Below are 20,334 nucleotides of genomic sequence, written 5' to 3'. Positions count from 1 at the left end.
TATTAAATGTTATCGTTACTTTACCAAGTACGAATATTTAATGCTTCATTAATGCTGAACAAAGTCGTTTAATATGTTTTACCAAATGTGGTATGAAACAAGACTGATTGTTCTGAAGCTTTTTGCAGGAACTTTTAGGAAATAAATCCGATTCTATCAGAAGTCAAAGAAGCCGTTTTGTTCATAGACGTTGGATTCAAGACTTCTATAAATACACAACATCAACGATGTTTATAGGTTACTAAAAACTACGAGCACATTCTCTAACATACGAACGTTGATTTGAGCATTCAGAACTTCTTATCATCTTCAAGCTCAATATACAGAAAAGCAGCACACGCTACATATTAGTTATCTGATCTTTTGAGATCATATTGTGCCGACTGTTTCTTAATCTCTCTACAAACATATTCACGTTACTATATCTTTGAGAAGAGTTTGTAATCTGGAAAAGAGTCTTTTCCAGAACTTTGTTGTATTCGTTTTATTGTGTTGAGATATTAAGAGTTTCAGTAGGCAAAAGATAAGTCCTGCTGAAGTGGGTATGTACAAGTGTTGTATTGTAAAAAACCAAAGTCTTTTAGTGATACCTTCTGGAAATAGAAGAAGGGGAGACGTAGAAGATTTTATCTTCGAACTTCCATAAACAACCATTGTCTAATGCCTACAGATTTATTGTATTTCACAGTACTCCATCGGATCGTTTCCGCACTTTTTATTGTGATATGCTGGACTTACTCTTCAACAAGATTAGCTATGATCTCTAATAAGATTCTAGCACCCTTTGCAAAAACGACCGTCAAATGAACGAGTTTATTCACCCTCCCCTCCTAAACTCTATATCGATCATCAACATGTGGTATCAGAGCGGATTTTTCTAGTTCTATAATTACAACAGTTATGGCACACTTCAGCAAGGTTCCCATGTTCTCAAAAAAAAGGCTTTGATGACTGGAAGATCCGGATGCAAGCTCATCTTGCAGCCCAAGACGATGACATATGCTATGTCATCACAGATGGTCCTTTGAAGATCTTAAAATCTAACACTGTTGTGATGTTGCTGAGGGAGCACCCCAAATGGTTGAGAAGTACAGAAGTGAATGGACTGGCGAAGATAAGAAGAAAACCAATCTTGATAATGTTGCGAATGACATTATTTACAAAACCCTCTACAAAATAACTTCAACAAGATCAAGATGTGTTCTACTGCTAAAGAGATTTGAGAAAAACACATCCAAATCTGTGAAGGAAATGAGCAGACGAAGGAGAATAAACTGTCTGTAGCAATGCAGAAATTCTAGAATCTCAAAATGAAAGCTGTAGGAACTCTGAACGAGTTTGACGAACGTTTGAGCAGCCTGGTTAATGAACTAGCAGATCTTGGGAAAGAGTATGGCAACAGAGAAATATTACTCAAAGTGATGAGAGCTTTACCCAAGCAATGGGACGTTAAAACAATGGCTATGAGAGTCTCTAAAGACCTAAACAAGTTGGAGCTACATGACTTGTTTGCTGACTTAAAAGCCTATGGGTTCGGACTGGAAGTGAGAAGCGGAGAAGAGCCCTCCACAAATCTACCAACCAAAGCTATTGCTGCTGCTACTACTACTACTGATGTTGTTGCTGTTGTAGTTGTTCCACAAGCATTTCCTACTACCACTATTGAGAACACTTCTAAAAAGACTGCTGAAAAGATCAGCAATGATGCTATGTCTCTTTTTGTGAAGAAATTCTCCAGATTCATGAAGAAAAACCACCGAGATTACCAAAGCCCTAATCGGAACTTCAAGAAGGATTCACCATCCCGTGACATGGCGTGTTTTAACTGTGGAAAGATAGGTCAATTTATTGCTGATTGTCCAAAGCCCAAGAAGGATGACCAGAATAAAAAAGAATACAAAAGGAATGACAGGAAATTCAGAAGAGGCCGCAAAGCGATGATTGCTGAGGAAAGCAAATCTAAATAGGCGGATTCTAGTTCTGAGTTCTCTGACTCAGAAAGTCATTCTAGCGAAAGTGATGCAGAAGAGATCAAATGTCTTATGGCAGATATCGAACCAACCTTGACATCTGGAGAGGTACTTGACTTTGACTCTGACGAATTTACTCGAACTTATCTAATTAAAGCACTGCATGACATGGTGGAAGAGTACTAGAGACTTTATCAATCATTCGAGAAAGTTAAGATTGAAAATCAAGACTTAAAGAATCAAGTCAGTAAGTTCACTTGCTTGCAAGAGAACAACTGCAATGACTTAAAAGTTGAGATGAGTAAGTTAAGAACTGAGAATGAAAGAGTGAATGCAGACTACCAAACAATGAGGTCTAAAAACCAGAAGCTATCTGTTTTGGTAAATGAATGAAACAAGTCTTCTGTTTCTTTAGAGAAGATGCAAGAATTGCAGAAATAATCTGGTGACAGGAGTGGTCTCGGATTCAGCAATAATGAAATCACTTCTGAAACGAGTACCAAGCCATACCTGGATAAAGGCAAAGGGAAATTCATTCACTTTGTCAAATCCAGTATGGTATATGAACCTGAAGTACCAATTGTTCGAGTTGAAAGGATTGTAGATCAGACGAATAGAAGGAAGTATTATGGTCTGGGTTATGTTTAACCTAAGGGAAGAGTTCACCAGAGTTCTGGATCCAGCAGAGGATTCAACTCAGGAGGACAACCCTCTATGAAGGTTAAAAACTACCAGTACTATAATTCTAGACATGTTCAGAAAAGATACAGACTAGACAACCAAAACAGAAGGGAAGAACAACATTCGATGATGCATTCTGTTAGAAATAGCAGACCTTCTGTTGCACACACATCTTTGGACACCCGAAGTACAAGGTCCCCTAAAATTGTACAAATATGGGTTCCCAAAGGACTGATAAGGATTGGACCCAAATAGACTGGGTACCAGATACTAAAATTTATGTTTGCAGGAACAGGAGAGAAAAGCCAAATTCAGCAGCTCCACATGGTATCTGGAAAGTGGATGTTCCAGACACATGAATGGACAGAAAAATTTATTATCAGAAGTAATGAGTTGTACTGGACCAAATATCACATTTGGAGACAACTCAAAAGAAGCACACATGCACAATTGAAAATGCTGAAGAGTCTACTGTATTAACTGGAAAAAGAGAAGGGCATTCATCATGAATATTCAGCTGCCAGAACGCCTCAACAGAATAGAGTAGCTGAGAGGAGAAACAGAACTCTTAAAGAAGCTGCTAGAACAATGCTAGCAGATGCAGATATCTATCAGCGCTTCTGGACAGACAGAAGCAATCAACACAGTATGCTACACACAGAACAGAACAGAACAATGATCAACAAAAGGCACAATCAGACTCCGTATGATATATGGAAAGGGAGTAAGCCTAAAGTATCTTATTTTCATGTATTTGGTTGCAAATGTTTTGTTCACAATAATGGTAAAAATTATTTGTCTGCATTTGATTCAAAATCAGATGCTGGAATATTCCTTGGTTATTCAGCAGTAAGCAAAGCTTTCAGGATTTTCAATAATAGAACTCTTAATGTTGAAGAATTAATTAATGTTATTTTTGATGAAGATTGCAGTGCTCCTGGAATTTCTAACGTGTCAAATTTAAGTAACAGGTTAGACATGATTCATCTGGAACTAGATAATGAAGATGATGCAGAACTTAGTGTTAAAAATGCTCAAAATCCAGAACCAGACATACCTCTGGTAGAACCAACTGTTCAGACACAAGATTTACCAGAACCACAAGTGAACTTTCCAAAACCTGCTACTGCTTTAGCTGGGCCTGTTTCGAATCCATCAAACTAGGAAGAAATTTCTTTAAATCCTTTTGTCTGGAGGAAATCCCATCCTCCATATTTGGTTATTGGTAATCCAGCGGCTCCATTGAAAACCAGAAGACAAATGATTAATGAATATATGCATGCTGCTTTCATTTCTCAGGAGGAACCAAAGAAAATTGAAGAAGCTCTTCTGGATCCTAGTTGGATCGAAGCTATGCAAGAAAAGCTGAATCAATTTAAAAGAAACGAAGTTTGGTTTCTTGTACCTAGACCAACTCATCAAGCTGTTATTGGAACACAGTGGGTGTTTAGAAACAAACTAAATAGAGAAGGCACTGTGATCAGAAATAAAGCAAGACTGGTAGCTCAAGGTTTCAGACAAGAAGAATGAATAGACTATGATGAAACCTATGCACCAGTAGCAAGGCTAGAAGCGATCGGAATATTCCTAGCCTTTGCTGCTTTCAAAAATATCAAAGTTTATCAGATGGTCATGAAAAGCACCTTCCTAAATGGTCTACTGCAATAAGAGGTCTACGTTGAACAACCTCCAGGTTTTATCGATCATTTCTTACCAAATCATGTATTTAAATTACACAAAGCCCTGTATGGTTTAAAACAGGCACCTCGAGCTTGGTATGACACACTTTCACAATTTCTTGTTAATCACGATTTCACCATCGGCACAGTAGATAAAACTTTGTTAACTTTAGTTAAGAATAAGGACATTCTGTTAGTAAAGATTTATGTTGGTGACATCATCTTTGGGTCAACTATCCCCAAATTGTGTGCAAAGTTTTCCAAATTAATGCAGGAACAATTTGAAATAAGCATGATGGGAGAAGTAACATTCTTCCTAGAACTACAGATCACGCAACTTGATGATGGAATCTTCTTAAATCGGGCTAAGTATACTAAAGAACTACTGAAAAAATTTGGCATGAAAACATGCTCTGCTGCTTCTACTCCTATGAGCTCATCTACTAAACTTGACAAGGATGAAAATGGAATGTCAGTAGAGGTAACTCAGTGTCGTGGTCTTATTGGTTCACTGTTATATCTTACTGCCAATAAACCTGATATTATGTTTGATATCTGTATTTGTGCAAGATTTCAATCTAACCCTAAGCAGTTACATTATATTGCTGATAAGCACATACTGAAATATTTGAAGGGCACTCACAATGTCGGCTTATGGTATCCTAATGATTCATCTTTCAATCTTATTGGATATTCGATACTGATTATGCAGGTTGCAAGTTGGACAGGAAAAACATAAGTGGTTTTTGTCAATTTCTTGGTGATAGGCCAATCTCCTGGTTTAGTAAAAAGCAGACTTCCATAGCTACGTCTACTGCAGAAGCAGAATACCTTGCCGTTGTAAGCTGCTGCTCTCAAATATTGTGGATACAACAACAACTTAAAGACCACGGAGTTCAAGCTTCTGAATCACCTATCTTCTGTGACAATACCAGTGCTGTAGCAATCACGCAAAATCCAGTACTTCATTCCAGAACAAAGCACGTAGATATCAGACATCATTTCATTAGAGATCATGTGCAGAAGAAGGACATTCGTATGGAATACGTTTCTACTGATAAACAACCAGCAGACATCTTTACAAAGCATCATGTATTTAAATTACACAAAGCCCTGTATGGTTTAAAACAGGCACCTCGAGCTTGGTATGACACACTTTCACAATTTCTTGTTAATCACGATTTCACCATCGGCACAGTAGATAAAACTTTGTTAACTTTAGTTAAGAATAAGGATATTCTGTTAGTAAAGATTTATGTTGGTGACATCATCTTTGGGTCAACTATCCCCAAATTGTGTGCAAAGTTTTCCAAATTAATGCAGGAACAATTTGAAATAAGCATGATGGGAGAAGTAACATTCTTCCTAGAACTACAGATCACGCAACTTGATGATGGAATCTTCTTAAATCGGGCTAAGTATACTAAAGAAATACTGAAAAAATTTGGCATGAAAACATGCTCTGCTGCTTCTACTCCTATGAGCTCATCTACTAAACTTGACAAGGATGAAAATGGAATGTCAGTAGAGGTAACTCAGTGTCGTCGTCTTATTGGTTCACTGTTATATCTTACTGCCAATAAACCTAATATTATGTTTGATATCTGTATTTGTGCAAGATTTCAATCTAACCCTAAGCAGTTACATTATATTGCTGATAAGCGCATACTGAAATATTTGAAGGGCACTCACAATGTCGGCTTATGGTATCCTAATGATTCATCTTTCAATCTTATTGGATATTCGATGCTGATTATGCAGGTTGCAAGTTGGACAGGAAAAACATAAGTGGTTTTTGTCAATTTCTTGGTGATAGGCCAATCTCCTGGTTTAGTAAAAAGCAGACTTCCATAGCTACGTCTACTGCAGAAGCAGAATACCTTGCCGCTGTAAGCTGCTGCTCTCAAATATTGTGGATACAACAACAACTTAAAGACTACGGAGTTCAAGCTTCTGAATCACCTATCTTCTGTGACAATACCAGTGCTGTAGCAATCACGCAAAATCCAGTACTTCATTCCAGAACAAAGCACATAGATATCAGACATCATTTCATTAGAGATCATGTGCAGAAGAAGGACATTCGTATGGAATACGTTTCTACTGATAAACAACCAGCAGACATCTTTACAAAGCCTCTGCCTGAGAATAAGTTTTCTCATTTTCAAAATGTTTTTTGTTTAATTGATTTAACTTGAGTATATTGTTGCTATCAGTTATTTGTTACTCATATAATATCAGTATGTTTACAAGAAAAAGGAAACGATTTGTGGCAACTAGTGATATTTTATTAAGAATGAAATTGATGCCTTACAACTTGATTCAAAATTCTTTCTACATTGCCATATTCTAAACCAGTTGTTCAAATCATGACTCCTAATATTTCGAAGGTTTCTGGAATTGGAAACTAGGTCAAGCAACTCCCACTCCCTTGACATCATCATGTGATTCAGCACATCTTCCTTGACCAGCTCGGATATGTGATCAACCCGAGCAAGCCTCTTGAACCATCTTGCCAGTGACCTCTGTCCAGCAGAAGCAGGAAATCTCCGGTGTTGATTTTTTGGAGGTCATGAGCAGTAGTTCAAATGGACATAACCTCAGCAAAGATGAAGTCTTCTGCACCTTGTTTTAATTCTTGCAGACGTTGTGGTGTCCAGAAAGGATGGGGAACATGTGTGCTGCTTTCACAATCCATTGGAATACAAATTTCATTACGAGCACAAGTTATCTTCATTTATAGACAAGACTTGAGGAAGATGAAGAGTCATCGAGCATTAAATTATTCAGACTAAGTTTTTCTCACTCTTTCTTCTGTTTATTTTTCTGTTATTTATTTATTTGCATTGAGTAAAAAGCAGTAGATAAACAAAAATATGACAAAATGGAATATTTCATTCATAAAATCAGATGCATTACATTGTCCTATCTATTACATTTGTTGAAATCAGCAGTTTGAAGTACTGCAAAGTACTTCAGCAAGAACCTAAGCTCTGCTAGAATCCCCTCTTTTCGCGTGATCGTGGTTGTTGAAAGGGATGATTCCACAGCTTAGCCCTTTTAAAGACGAACAATCTAACTGATTGTTCATATTACAGGCCAAGGAATTTATTCCAAGTCTTCATATCTTGAAAAAGGATGTCTTCCGACATCATCTTATGAGAAGCTGGAAATTGTCCTTGCAATTTCTCTGCTGAATCAGACTCTGGGGAAAACTCCGAGAGAATTTTGGCATCATCCATTTGTGATTTGTTATTTGTGAACATAACTTTATTTGTGAGATTTCAGGTACTTATATAGAGTCTTGGGGAAGCTAAAGAGACGTCCAACCGGTCACATCATGCACGACTATCAAGAGTCATCTATCCTTCCCTCAGATATCGTATCTATTTCATTTATTAGTTTCATTAATTGAAGGGAAATATTATTTTATTACGTCTTTTCCTTTTTCGTGCTTTATCAGAAGCAGAAGAAGGTTTGTATTTTCGAAAAAAACAGTATGTCTACTGGTTTTTATTCAGATGCTGAAAACATTTCAGTACTTCATAACTTCCAGTAGATATTCTCATAAGACGAAAAACTCTCTTCTGATATTTTTAGTAACCATTTGGACAGCCCGCCTTTTTTTAGTTATTTTAAAATTTTGGCATATCTGAGTCTCTCTGCTCAACTTTTCCAATTCAACCGTAAACATATTGACATGTGTACTTATGTTTCACTGATCAATCGATTGGCATCGCCCTTCACTCATACTTTAACCGTCTTTTCTTAGTCATTTAACCTCTACGCTTTCAGATCCTTCGCATACTAGCTACCGTTTTCTCTCGTATTCACATTCTACTGCAGAATTTACTCCAAACACTCTTGGTTTGCAGAAATGGCTGGAGCTTACACTCTAAATGCTTATCAAGTTAACTTTGCTTCAGTTCTGACAATCAAGGATGAAAATCTTTTTAAAATTTTTAAAGCCATCGAGAAATCTGGTCTAAGAAGGTTTTTGGAAGCACCTGCTGTCATCTACAAAACTACTCTTTTAGACTTTTATGTCAAAGCCACTGTAGAGAATGGTAAAATCATTTACTCTCTAGGAGGTGCGTCCATATCCATCGATGCTGCACTACTGGGATCGACGTTCTTTCTCCCATGCTCAGGTATCTCTGACTTTTATGATGCCTCTAAGGAGGATAAGTTGGCTGCCCTCGTTACTTTCTCAGCTTCTGGAGAGAAACCCTCTCCTTCTTGCTTCAAGAAGCTACTGAAGATGGAATATCAAGTGCTTGCTGATATTGTTGCAAAAGCAATGTTGGTCATGGCTGGTATTTTTGACAAATTGACCAAGGAGAAGGTTCAAGTGATGTTGGTCATCACTTCTAGATTTAAGGTGGATTGGAGAGGATTCTTGTTTAGAATCCTGAAGGACATGGTTCTGAGGAAAAGTTCTGGTTTTGCTATTTAGATCAGCAAAATGCTTAAGGATGTTGGTTTTCCTTTCACTACTGAACAAGACGCTTCTTACGTGACAATGGCCGATGCTGAAAATATACTTGCTCTTAGACCAAAGCCCTCTGTGGCTGAGTTCATTACCTTGAAGAAGGAGGTAGGAGATGCTCAATCTAAGGTTCAAGGACCTCAGAAGAAGATCAAAAGAAAAAGAGTGGTTATCTCCACTGATTTTGATAAAACAGTATCTGAGGAGTCTGTTGCTCCTACCCAAGCATCTATCTCTGCCACCCCAAGCAAGAAGAAGGCTCGCACGGTGCTTCGCATCAAGAAAACAGCAGTCATTGCTGATTTATACACTGTCCCGTTGAGACAAGTGTTTCCAGAAGCCACGTCTTCTTTGCAAGTATATGTTCCTGTCACTAAGCCAGCAGCTGCTTCTGCTACCACAACCTCTACTGCTCCGACCTTCAGACCCTCGTCTGGAGTTGTTATTCGTGAATCTACTCCAGGGTATTTTGCTTTTCGACCCGTGATACCTGCCTTATATTCAGATAAAGGCAAAAGCAAACTCGTTGCAGAACCACCACTTTACAGTGCCAAATCATCTGCTTTAACTGGTATTGATCTTCATTTGGAAGATATTGAGAAATCTGCCAATGAAGAAATGACCTTCTTTGATGATTGGCTTAAGGTTCGAGTTTTCCATCCTCTCACATTCTTCAGAACACCAGGTTTATTTCGAAAAATGGTAAAGAATGAAGAGAAGGTATTTGCTCTTGCCAAGACTGAACTATGATTGAAGCTATGAGACTCCGAAGCTTCATTCTTGAGCAGCTGAAACGACAGAAACTGGAATCAGTTTTAAAGATTCTTCAGTCTAATTTTGATGCTTTGATTCCCACTGCTGCTCAAGATCAGCATGTGATCCTTATTCTTACTGATGAGAATGATGAATGAGCAACTTCTTGCTCAAGAACAAACATTTGAAGAATCTGCATAGTATTCAATAGGCTTCATTCCCGAATTTTCTCAGAATAATCCAATTGAGGAAAGAACTACAGCTCCTCGAGAAGCTAGATTTTCCAGTACTCCTGCATTCCGAAACAGCCTACTCAGTCTTCATCTCTTCTATCTGTTCGTGAATTGTGGCTTCAGTAGACAAAGTCATTCAATCTATTGTTGTTAACGTCTCTGCGGCATCGGAAGCAGCTCAGGCTGATGACATGGTCCAACCAGGAGCTCATCCAGCAGAACAAAACTTAGCAGAATCGGATGCTGCCCCATCTCAATCACTACCAAATTTGGAGATTTTCTCTGCTGAACATCAAGAAGAAATGGTAGCCATCTTGAGTGATCAAATTTCAGCAGTTGAACAACTGGAGCCATGGAAGCCGAGCAACCAGAAGAAAGAGCACTTCCTGAACCCTCTGCTGGACAAAGTACTGCTGTTACTGCTGCTCCAACAGATCTTATTTCTTCTACTGCCTTAGTTGTCCTTCTTACTGATTCACCAACTCGCATTGCTCATGTTGCACATCTTGCTAAAATATCATAACGTATGCTCGCAAGAAGTCCATCCTCAGACGAAGAGCGCTTTAATCTTGAATTTGAGATTGACATACTGAAACGAAATATTGACAGACTTTCAGAGATCGTCAAACAGATATCCTTTGAACATGCTGGTGAAGTCGACGCCACAAAATTCTTCCGAGAACACATAACGAAACATGTCGTTAAAATGGCAGAATCGTTGGCTAAGCTTGAAGTTGAATCCGACCTTTTCAGGAAGAATATCTTGACCAGTCATGCCAACATCGTTCTTGGACAATCAGACGTTATTACAACTGTCTCTGATCATGAGTCGTCTCTTCGCTCAATTACAACTAAAGTGGAAGCTACTGATTTGAAATTTGAATCCATCGATGCCAAGATTGAGTCCCAATCTCAATCCCTTCAGGCCCTTAATGATCGCGTTTCGAATCAGGTTCTATTTTTGGAGATGATGAATGATAGCATTATCAGTCTTTCTAGACGAATGGATGAACTGCTTACTCACATTGATGCCAAAAAGGGGGAAGCAGTAGAACGTAGGACAGATGAAAGGACAGAGGAAGGTAGATCGGGAGGACATCATCAAGCAGAATCATCCTTCAGAAGCCAAGATCCTCAGGATGTTGATGATGCACTATTCAAGGATATTGGGACTGATTATTAATCTCGATTAATACTCTTTTGAACTCTTCTTTACTGTTTAAATACCTTTCAATTATTTGGTTATAATTGCTATCTGTATTATTTAACTGTTCTCTTCATCATACGAACTTCTAGGTTTTGGCATCATCGCAAAAGGGGAAATTGGTAGACTTAATCTAATTGTGGTGATGATAGTCAAAACCACTAGATCTCGTTAGTAAAACCAGAAGATAGTATAAAAGCAGAAGTTCTCATGTCGCCTTAACAAAACAGTACTCTTCGAGTACTTATCAGCTTAGAAAAACAGAAGCAGAACTTGACTTTTACTAAATCAGAACCAATCATTCATATATTAAATGTTACCGTTACTTTACCAAGTGCGAGTATTTAATGCTTCATTAAATACTCGTACTTGGTAAAGTAACGGTAACATTTTCATTAATGCTGAACAAAGTCATTTAATACTTTTTTCCAAATGTGGTATGAAACAAGACTGATTGTTCTGAAGGTTTTTGCAGGAACCTTTTTAGGAAATAAAGCTGATTCTATCAGAAGTCAAAGAATTCGTTTTGTTTATAGAAGTTGGATTCAAGACTTCTATAAATACACAAGATCAACGACGTTTATAGGTTACCAAAAACTACGAGCACATTCTCTAATATACGAACGTTGATTTGAGCACTAAGAACTTCTCATCATCTTCAAGCTCAATATACAGAAAAATAGCACACGCTACATATTAGTTATCTGATCTTTTGAGATCATATTGTGCTGATTGTTTCTTACTCTCTATACAAACATATTCACGTTACTATATCTTTGAGAAGAGTTTGTAATCTGGAAAAGAGTCTTTTCCAGTTGTTTGTTGTATTCGTTTTATTGTGTTGAGATACTAAGAGTTTCAGTATGCAAAGGAGAATTCCTGCTGAAGTGGGTGTGTACAAGTGATTTACTGTAAAAAACCAAAGTCTTTTAGTGATACCTTCTGGAAACAGAAGAAGGGGAGACGTAGAAGATTTTATGTTCGAACTTCCATAAACAACCATTTTCTACTGCCTACTGATTTATTGTATTTCACCGTACTCCATCGGATCGTTTCTGCACTTTTTATTGTGATCTGCTGGATTTAATCTTGAACAAGATTAGCTATAATCTCTAATAGGACTCTAGCACCTTTTGCAAAAACGACCGTCAAATGAACGAGTTTATTCAACCTCCCCTCTAAACTCTATATCGATCCTCAACACATTATTCTCATTTTACACTTGTTTTTTATTTATATTTTTTTATATCTGAGTACATGACATTATTATACATATAATCGTGTCTATCAAAAAGTATAAAGCTATGCAAAGTTTCCAGCTATATATCATATATCTTTTTAGTGCCCATCGTGTATATGTATAATAAATTACAGATATTATCTCTTTGACTAGAGTGTCGTCAGGTCGTATCCACTAGGATTCACACTACTGTTCACGGCCTAACCAAGCAGTCGCAACATATGGTTCCTGAAGTAGATCCCTTCAACATCATTTAGCACAACTCTTTCAAGACTTTAAAATTAACTATCCAATAATTTTACATAATTAGAATAATTATTGAGTTGATTAATTAAAATAATTAATTAGCAATTGTGTATTATTTAAAATTCATATTTATTTTAAATATCAGAGATTTAAACGATATAAAATACATAGAGAGTTTAAATAACAAAAAATTGTTAATTAAATCCAAAACCGTGTTAAATAGACTTGAGTTACTATTTTTAGTAACTCAATAAACATATACATATACACATACAAACACACATACTAAAGAAAGAAACCGAACCCTTCCCCTTCCCCTTCCTCTTCCCGTTGGCCTCACCAGTCCGAGCTCCAGCCACCACCACGCCACCTCCAATCGTAGGGAAACAAGGCGGCGAGCTCAACAACTAATTCCACATGCCCTCGCACCATTATTCCTACCCTAGATCGGAAGAGAACCAGCTCGTTTCCAGCCTGTTTCATGAGCTTGCGTGAGATATTGTCCATATTTAGGTGAAATATTATCTTCGTCGATCGAAATGCGTTATATTGACGTATATATTGAGTTTATGTTGTAGGTTTAACCATTGGATGAGTGTGAAGTAGAAATCTTCAACACGAGAAATTGGTATCGCATAAATTTTGCGATCATTTCACGAATTATGGTTAATACATCGATTTGCGGAGTTTTTGAAATAAACGATAATTGGTTGAATAAAATTGTTTTGTTATAAGTTGAAAAAAATAATCGAATTGTTGAATTATTTGATAATTCTAGTCGAATATGATATTTAAATTGTGAAATGAAGAATTATTGGAATAATATGCGATTTGATTATAAATAAATTAGCTTTGGAGAATTTTGGAAATATAGTGGAATTATTTAAATTATTGTTGTTGTTATTGGTGAATTTATATGTTCTTGTGAATATTTAATCATTTTAAGCCGGTGATTTTGAAGGAAAGGTAATAGTTGTTGTTGTGTCGTTGTTCAAGCAGGTTTAGGTATGTTATAGTTCAGTAACATATTACGGTAAATTATAATTATGTTTTAATTGTATTTAAGCTGTCTTATGTGATTTATGTGATTTAAATATCTTGTTAATTTATATGTTCTATTATTTGACATATCTTATGACATTTAGTATAGGGCATAATATTATGGCATTCAAATTGAGCTATATCATTCTTGTTACCCGTCCTACTTGTTGTATTGTATTCCTGGCACAAGACGTGATTATTTCATAAACAACGAGTGGCTTTCAAGCATGTTTCTCCCTGTGACCGAAAATATGTTTTTCTATCTCTTGATGCATTTTATGTGTGATAAGCACTTGAAATATTGACATTGTACATGATTCATTATTGTGCCTTCTTGTTTTATCACTATCAGACGTATGGAGGCCGAGTCTAGGTGTTTATTGGACACAACATGATATACCCCTCATAATTGGTACGGCAGTTTAGCTGCTTGACTATGTAGCTCCCATGTGTGTTGTTGCTCGAACATTATTCATGTTTTTATTGTATCGTTTATTGGCACATATTCTCTTGCTTTTGTTGAGCCATGTTTATGCATTACATATTTCAATAAAATATATGTTTAAGCATTATTTATGATTATCATTGTTGTTGTTTAACTGTTTCATACCAATATCCTAATCTTAATATTTCATACCAGAATCATAATCTCTGTATTTCATGCACAATGTAAAGATAATGAACATTCATCTTACCTGTCAAATTCAATAATTTTAAAAAGTTAAGTCTCGATTTGTCCTTGATGTTTAGGCACTTCTCAATTTAGTATTTTTCTTTTCAGTATCTTTATTTAATCTCTTTTGTCGAGAAATTTTTCTTGATTCATTCATTATTCTCATTTTAGCCTTGTTTTCTATTTTATTTATTTTAGATCTGAGTATTAACATTATTATACATATCGAGCCTTCCCAAAACCGTAAGACCACGCAAGGTTTCCAGTCTATATACAATATATAATTTTATTGTCCATCATGCTTTCGTATAATAAATTAAACATTTTATCTCTTTGACCGGAGTGTTGTCGGGTCGTATCTTCGGGGTATTACATATTACTGCTCACAGCCTAACAACACAGTTGAAATATATGGTTCCTAAAGTAGATACCTTCAACATCACTTAGAACAACCCTATATCATTTCCTAACTTTTGGTGTACAAAATTTTGAAAATAATACATGAGAGTGACATAAACCTTGGTTCTTTTATTCGAACATACATAATATTATTACATAGCAACATAAAGGACGAGAAACTTGGATAAGTAGCGGAAATATGATACACATAAACTTAGAAAGAGAAATATTACAAATTTATTTGAAATAAAATTGAAAAAAATGATCGATGACTTCAACTTCTTTATCCTTAGTATTTATAGAAATCCAGCTCTCTGGATTCGAAACTAAATCTTCAAAACGTGTATATAACTTTTTGAATTTTCAAGTTGGTACTGAAAATGTCTTGTAGTGGATGGTTGGATGGTCCCTTCTTCCACTAGCTAATGATCCAATATTCCATTAATTAGCGGACATGTATTTTTGTGGTGGTGAGTCACATCTCACCCACCTTATTTACTTCTATCGTGAAATCTTTTGTTTTTGAGATACCCGAGGAAATTATTTTTTGTGTTCATCATCACTTGATCAAAGATGCATTCGGACAGTTCTTAGTCGAAATCTTTTACCGAATTCTGGCTTCTTTTGGTTTGAGCACTCTGGATAGATGTTTTCTGACTATCTTCTCACATGAGCAATATTACAGAATTTCCTGCGAGTTTCTTTTCTCCCCAACAGTTTAGTCTACAGAAGATTTCTTTTCTTTTCAAATATTTCTTCAGCAAAACTTGTAGTTTTTCCACTCATGATATTTAACAGAAAAGATCAATTTACATGATTTTGATAAAATTTAAATAGAAACTTGACTTTGTTTATCTCTATAAGTCAGACCCATAGACCTCATGTTCTTTCTGGGAAGTTGGGTGATGTAATATAAACCAATAGCTGATCTCTAAATTCTATTATGTCTTGTCTTACTTAGGATAGGAATTTGGTTTCATCTATACTTTGGATACTTTCTTGGTATATCAACCTAAATTTTAGCTGGGTTGATACTTATTCTTGTTTTCAATTTCTCTTAGTTCTGTTGATATACCTGAAATAGAGAAATTTTAAACTCGTTAGTACCAAACTTATATTTACCCTTGTAGGTTTGAGGTCTAAAGTTGATATATGCCTATTCAATCCTCGAGGTGAATGGTTAACTTGAAAGCTCGAGATAAGGATCCAGAGCTTCAATTATGCTTGGACCGACTATGATCCCGATTTATCACTTGTGCTAGGGGTATTTGAATCCCCTGCTCTAGGTATAGAGCCATGTACACAAAAAATCTCCTTTTGAGAAACCAATGTTTTCTCAATAAGTTGAAAGATTTGATTTTGTAATACAGACTATAGCTAAGTATAAGTTTGTAAGAATCATGTTATTCGATCAAAGACATTGCTTTTATCAACTTGTTGTAGCCTACTCAACCTTTGCATTTAGGGCAAGCTTGTTGAACTCAGTTTGAAGCATTTCAAGGTGTTCCCTTAAATCCTCTCCATTTTCATGATGAAATAGACAATAGTGTTGTTCATAATTTGTTAAGAAATCTGCAAGAATATTTTCTTGAGATTTAATAATAACAATATAAAAAATATAATTTTGATATAAAGCCTGTTATTTTAATAATCTTTCCTTCATGAGTTTAGATTCAATTACATTTTTCAAGAAAGATTTTACTTGTGTATTATCAATTTTTAAGATAAAATTCTTTGCAAGTAAAAATAATGGTCATTTTTCAAAAGTCATTTTTACTGAATTAAATTCTAAGAATAGTCCATTGCGATACCTATATGGCTATTCTCCATCTGGTGTGAGCTTTGTAAGAACGACAATGTATATAATATCACATGATCTTCATCTTGAGTAATAGTCATTTTTGGAATATTTTTGCAAATTTACTTTAGTTGAATAAGTTCATTTGTGTGTTCTTCTGTCCATATAAATATTGCATTTTTCAGCAATAGACTAAACATTTTCCTATGTTTTGCTAGGTTCTTAATGAACATTCAATCAAAGTTAACAACTCTTAGGAAACTTTGAAGTATTATTCTCTTTTAGCTCACCTGGAAAATTATGCACCTTTTCCACTATGTGTTTATACAAAATTTTTCTTGACTCATCTATTTCTACTACAAGGAATTCAATATTCCTTGTAGCATTGAATGTCTTCTTTTTCAGGTATGACTAGTTCTTTTTTACAAATCTTAGAGAAATTCTCTAAATTTTTAGTATGTTCGTTCATATTTTTACACGTTATTAAAACATCATAAATATAAACCAACATAAAATTAAAATAATCTTTAAATAGATTACCCATTTTTCTTTGAAATATCTTAGATGCATTAACCAAATCCATCGATAATGCTTCTCAAATATAATGACTTTGTAGTGGGGAGAAAGCTGTGATTGTGAATTTATTGCTTTCTTCTTTTATTCTAATGTGATAAAATCCATACTTACAATCAAATATAGTGAACATTTTTTCATTTCGTATTCAATTGATTAAATGATCTCTACTAGGTATTAAATACTCATAAAACTCTAGAATGTATTAATCTCTTGGTAATTAATAACTAATCTAGGTATGTTCTTTTTTATTTCACCATGATTTCTTACCAGAAATCCTGGACAACTGTATTGTGATATTTCTGCTTTAATTAAATCAAGGTTTAAATGTTTTTTTTAATAATCTGCATATATTTTTGATCATTTATATTTATCGGGATATGCTTACATCTGATGAACTCATATTCCTTGCCTTCCTTTATTTTAGTGCTGGTTTGAAGTTGGTTCTTGTCCCACCATTCCAAGAGAACTTCATTGTATTTTCTTTGATTATTTTCTTGATAATTTCTAAGGATACTTTTGATTCAAACTCTACATCTCTATGGTGTTGATGCCCCGATATGTCCCGGGACATTGGTAGGGCCCGGGATCTCTCGGGTCATGAGGCATGCCCATGAGCGGTGCCCGGGTCAGGACAGAATATCTTCAAGTTGAATGGAATAGAGAACGCTCGTATCTTGGGCTATGGGTCGCCTAGGACGTGACGCCCAAGTTCTGGCAAGGTTACCCGAGGAGTTTTCTCCTCTGTCACCTCGATGCGGGGGGGGGGGGGGGGGGGGCGGGGGGCATTTAATGGCGATGACTTGATAGAGCACGCATACAGCCGACCTATCCCTGGTTAATATTAATGGTTGACAGGACAGATGAGATATGACTAGCGTATGATTTGACATGTCAGAATAATAGGGTACAATCAGCCACCCTACTATATTTAATGCACACGCACAAAAAACGAGGTCATCATCGCTTCCTCTACTATAAATACTAGGTTTCTTATTCGCATTTATCATCTACTCAGACATTAATTGATATTTAATACTCTCATTTACTACACACCAATCATCACAGCCATCACTTGGCTACATTGGTTTTATTGCTTGAGTACCTTGCTGACTTAAGCATCGGAGTGGTCACGCCGGACACCCTTCCGGCTCCCATTCACGTGGTCATTTTTCTTGCTCGCAGGTCCTCCAAAGTATTCAAGAAGTCATAATCCAGATCCAGCATCTAACTCATATTTCCTTCAATATTTTTGATAGCTTATCCGGCAGAGTTCCCGACCCGACTCGACCGTTTCGCCCGGGTTGCATCATTGGCGTCGTCTGTGGGAAAACTTTGAGTTCTAAGGCGTTGATATGGCTCCTACTAGAAGAGCTAACCAAGACACCTCTCGAGTCCAAGAGGAAAACAATACTCGTCTTTCTGGTGCGGGTGGTCCTCCTCCTAATGGTCCTCAGCCCACCATCCATCTAACTCCTGAAGAGATACAGAAGATTATAACTGATGCGGTTGCCACGGCAAAGAAGGCCACCTCTCAGCATGACAGTCATCCCGAGCAACAACGTGAACAGCCACTAGAAAAAGAAAGAAGGGAAGAGGAAAGGGAATCAAGCGCGGGTTCTAAGTCTCCCACTGTTGTGGAAGAATTGGAAGAGTTGAGGAAAAAGGTGAAAGTGTTAGAAGGGCAGGTTGGTTCTAAGGGCAATGTTCCTGTGGTTAAAGGTTGCCCATTTTCTGACATCATTGTTCGGGAACCACTTCCCGGGCATTTTAAGTCGGAAAAAATCAAAGATTATGATGGGAGTTCTGATCCTGAGGAGCACCTCGCTCGTTTCGAAAATATGGCCATGATACATTGTTATGGGGACCAAATTAAATGTAAGGTATTCCTCACCACCCTGGTCGATTCTGCGCAGAGGTGGTTTGAGGGGTTGGCACAACAGAGCATCCATTGCTTTGAGGACTTCCAAAGGTATTCTTGCATCAATTTAGCAGCAGTAAGAAGTACAAGAAGACTGCTTTCAGTTTATTCGAGGTGAAACAGAGGCAAGACGAAACCCTGAGAGCATATCTCAAAAGGTTCAACCGGGTGGCTCTGGATGTACCGACCTGTGCACCCAAGACAAAAACCACAGCATTTATGCAAGGGTTATGGGAAGGGGATTTCTTCCGATCCTTGACTAAAAAATTGCCCGGGAATTTCGAGGATCTCTTATCTCGGGCGGAGAAATACATTAATATGGAAGAAGCGCAAAACCAAAAGAGAGAGGCCTTGAAAAGAGCAAGAGGAGATCGGGCTGTCAAAACCGAAGATAGAGCCCCCAAGAAGAACGGCTCGGGACACTTCTCCCATGTACCTTTGAGAGTTGCTCGGGACAGGGAGATTCAAGAATGCAGGTCAGAAGAAGCTCCTCTTCCCAACTATGTGGCAAGGACCCCCATGCTAGAACAGAAAGGGTATTGTACCGTCCATAAAGATTGTGCCCATAATATTAATGAATGTCGGGTCCTAGGGAGGAGTTCCAATAGGCGTCCTATATCAGCACCTCACCCTCCGTGAGATAAGTCTAGGCAGCCAACCTGGTTGTCTAGACGTCCAATATCGAAAGTTCCCCCAAAGGCGGTGAGCACCCCAAGCAGAAGTCGGGGGGGAGAAGTGAGTACCCGAGAGGAAAGAATCAAACCAGCAGAAAGAAAAGATCCCTCCACAAGTCGAGGGATATTCAAGATGATTTCAGGAGGATCTACCGATGGTGACTCTAACCAGGCCAAGAAGGCGAGGAGTAGGAGGGAATGTTTAGAGGTTGATGGAAGGAGGAGAGACGAGCCGGTTATAAGCTTTGGACCAGAAGATCTCCAAGGAGTGAGCCTGCCTCACAATGACGCTCTTGTCATTCAAGCCCGAGTGGCCAATTACGACGTATTGAGGGTTTTTGTAGACAATGGGAGCTCCGTTAATGTTATTTTCAAAGAGGCCCTAATTCAAATGGATTTACATGAATACCAGCTGGAAGTCGTTGAAACTGCCCTATTCGGGTTTGCCGGCCAAGCCGTATATCCGGAGGGAGAAATTGCTCTACCCTTGACCCTGGGTATGGGAGACTTGAGGAAGACTGTGATGACTGCTTTTACAGTGGTGGATGCCCCGTCTTCGTACAATGTCATACTGGGAAGGCCGGCCATGAATGAAATGAAGGCCGTGGCCTCAACTTATCATCAAAAAATCAAATTCCCAGTGCGAGGACATGTTGGAGAAGTTAAAGGAGATCAGCCTTCTTCTCGAAGATGTTATGGGGAAACAGTCCGGGTTGACCAAAAGAAGGCAAGGAGGGAAGGGAAGGAGAAAGAGCACTAG

General features: G+C 37.3%; 1 protein-coding gene across 1 annotated transcript; it reads left to right on the top strand.

Annotated features, from left to right (window-relative positions):
• The first annotated feature begins 19,707 nt into the window (after window positions 1-19,707).
• LOC140806796 (uncharacterized) lies at window positions 19,708-20,334 on the top strand. Its single transcript, XM_073163329.1, has one exon. The coding sequence runs from the start codon at window positions 19,708-19,710 to the stop codon at window positions 20,332-20,334; it is 627 nt and encodes a 208-aa protein (XP_073019430.1).

The sequence above is a fragment of the Primulina eburnea genome, chromosome 12, assembly GCF_022965805.1.
Source record: "Primulina eburnea isolate SZY01 chromosome 12, ASM2296580v1, whole genome shotgun sequence".
Lineage (NCBI taxonomy): Eukaryota > Viridiplantae > Streptophyta > Magnoliopsida > Lamiales > Gesneriaceae > Primulina > Primulina eburnea.
This window is presented reverse-complemented; position numbering and strand designations above follow the sequence as displayed.

Coding starts and splice junctions, on each gene's coding strand:
- LOC140806796 (XM_073163329.1), top strand. CDS start 19,708: ATGATTTCAGGAGGATCTACCGATGGTGACTCTAACCAGGCCAAGAAG.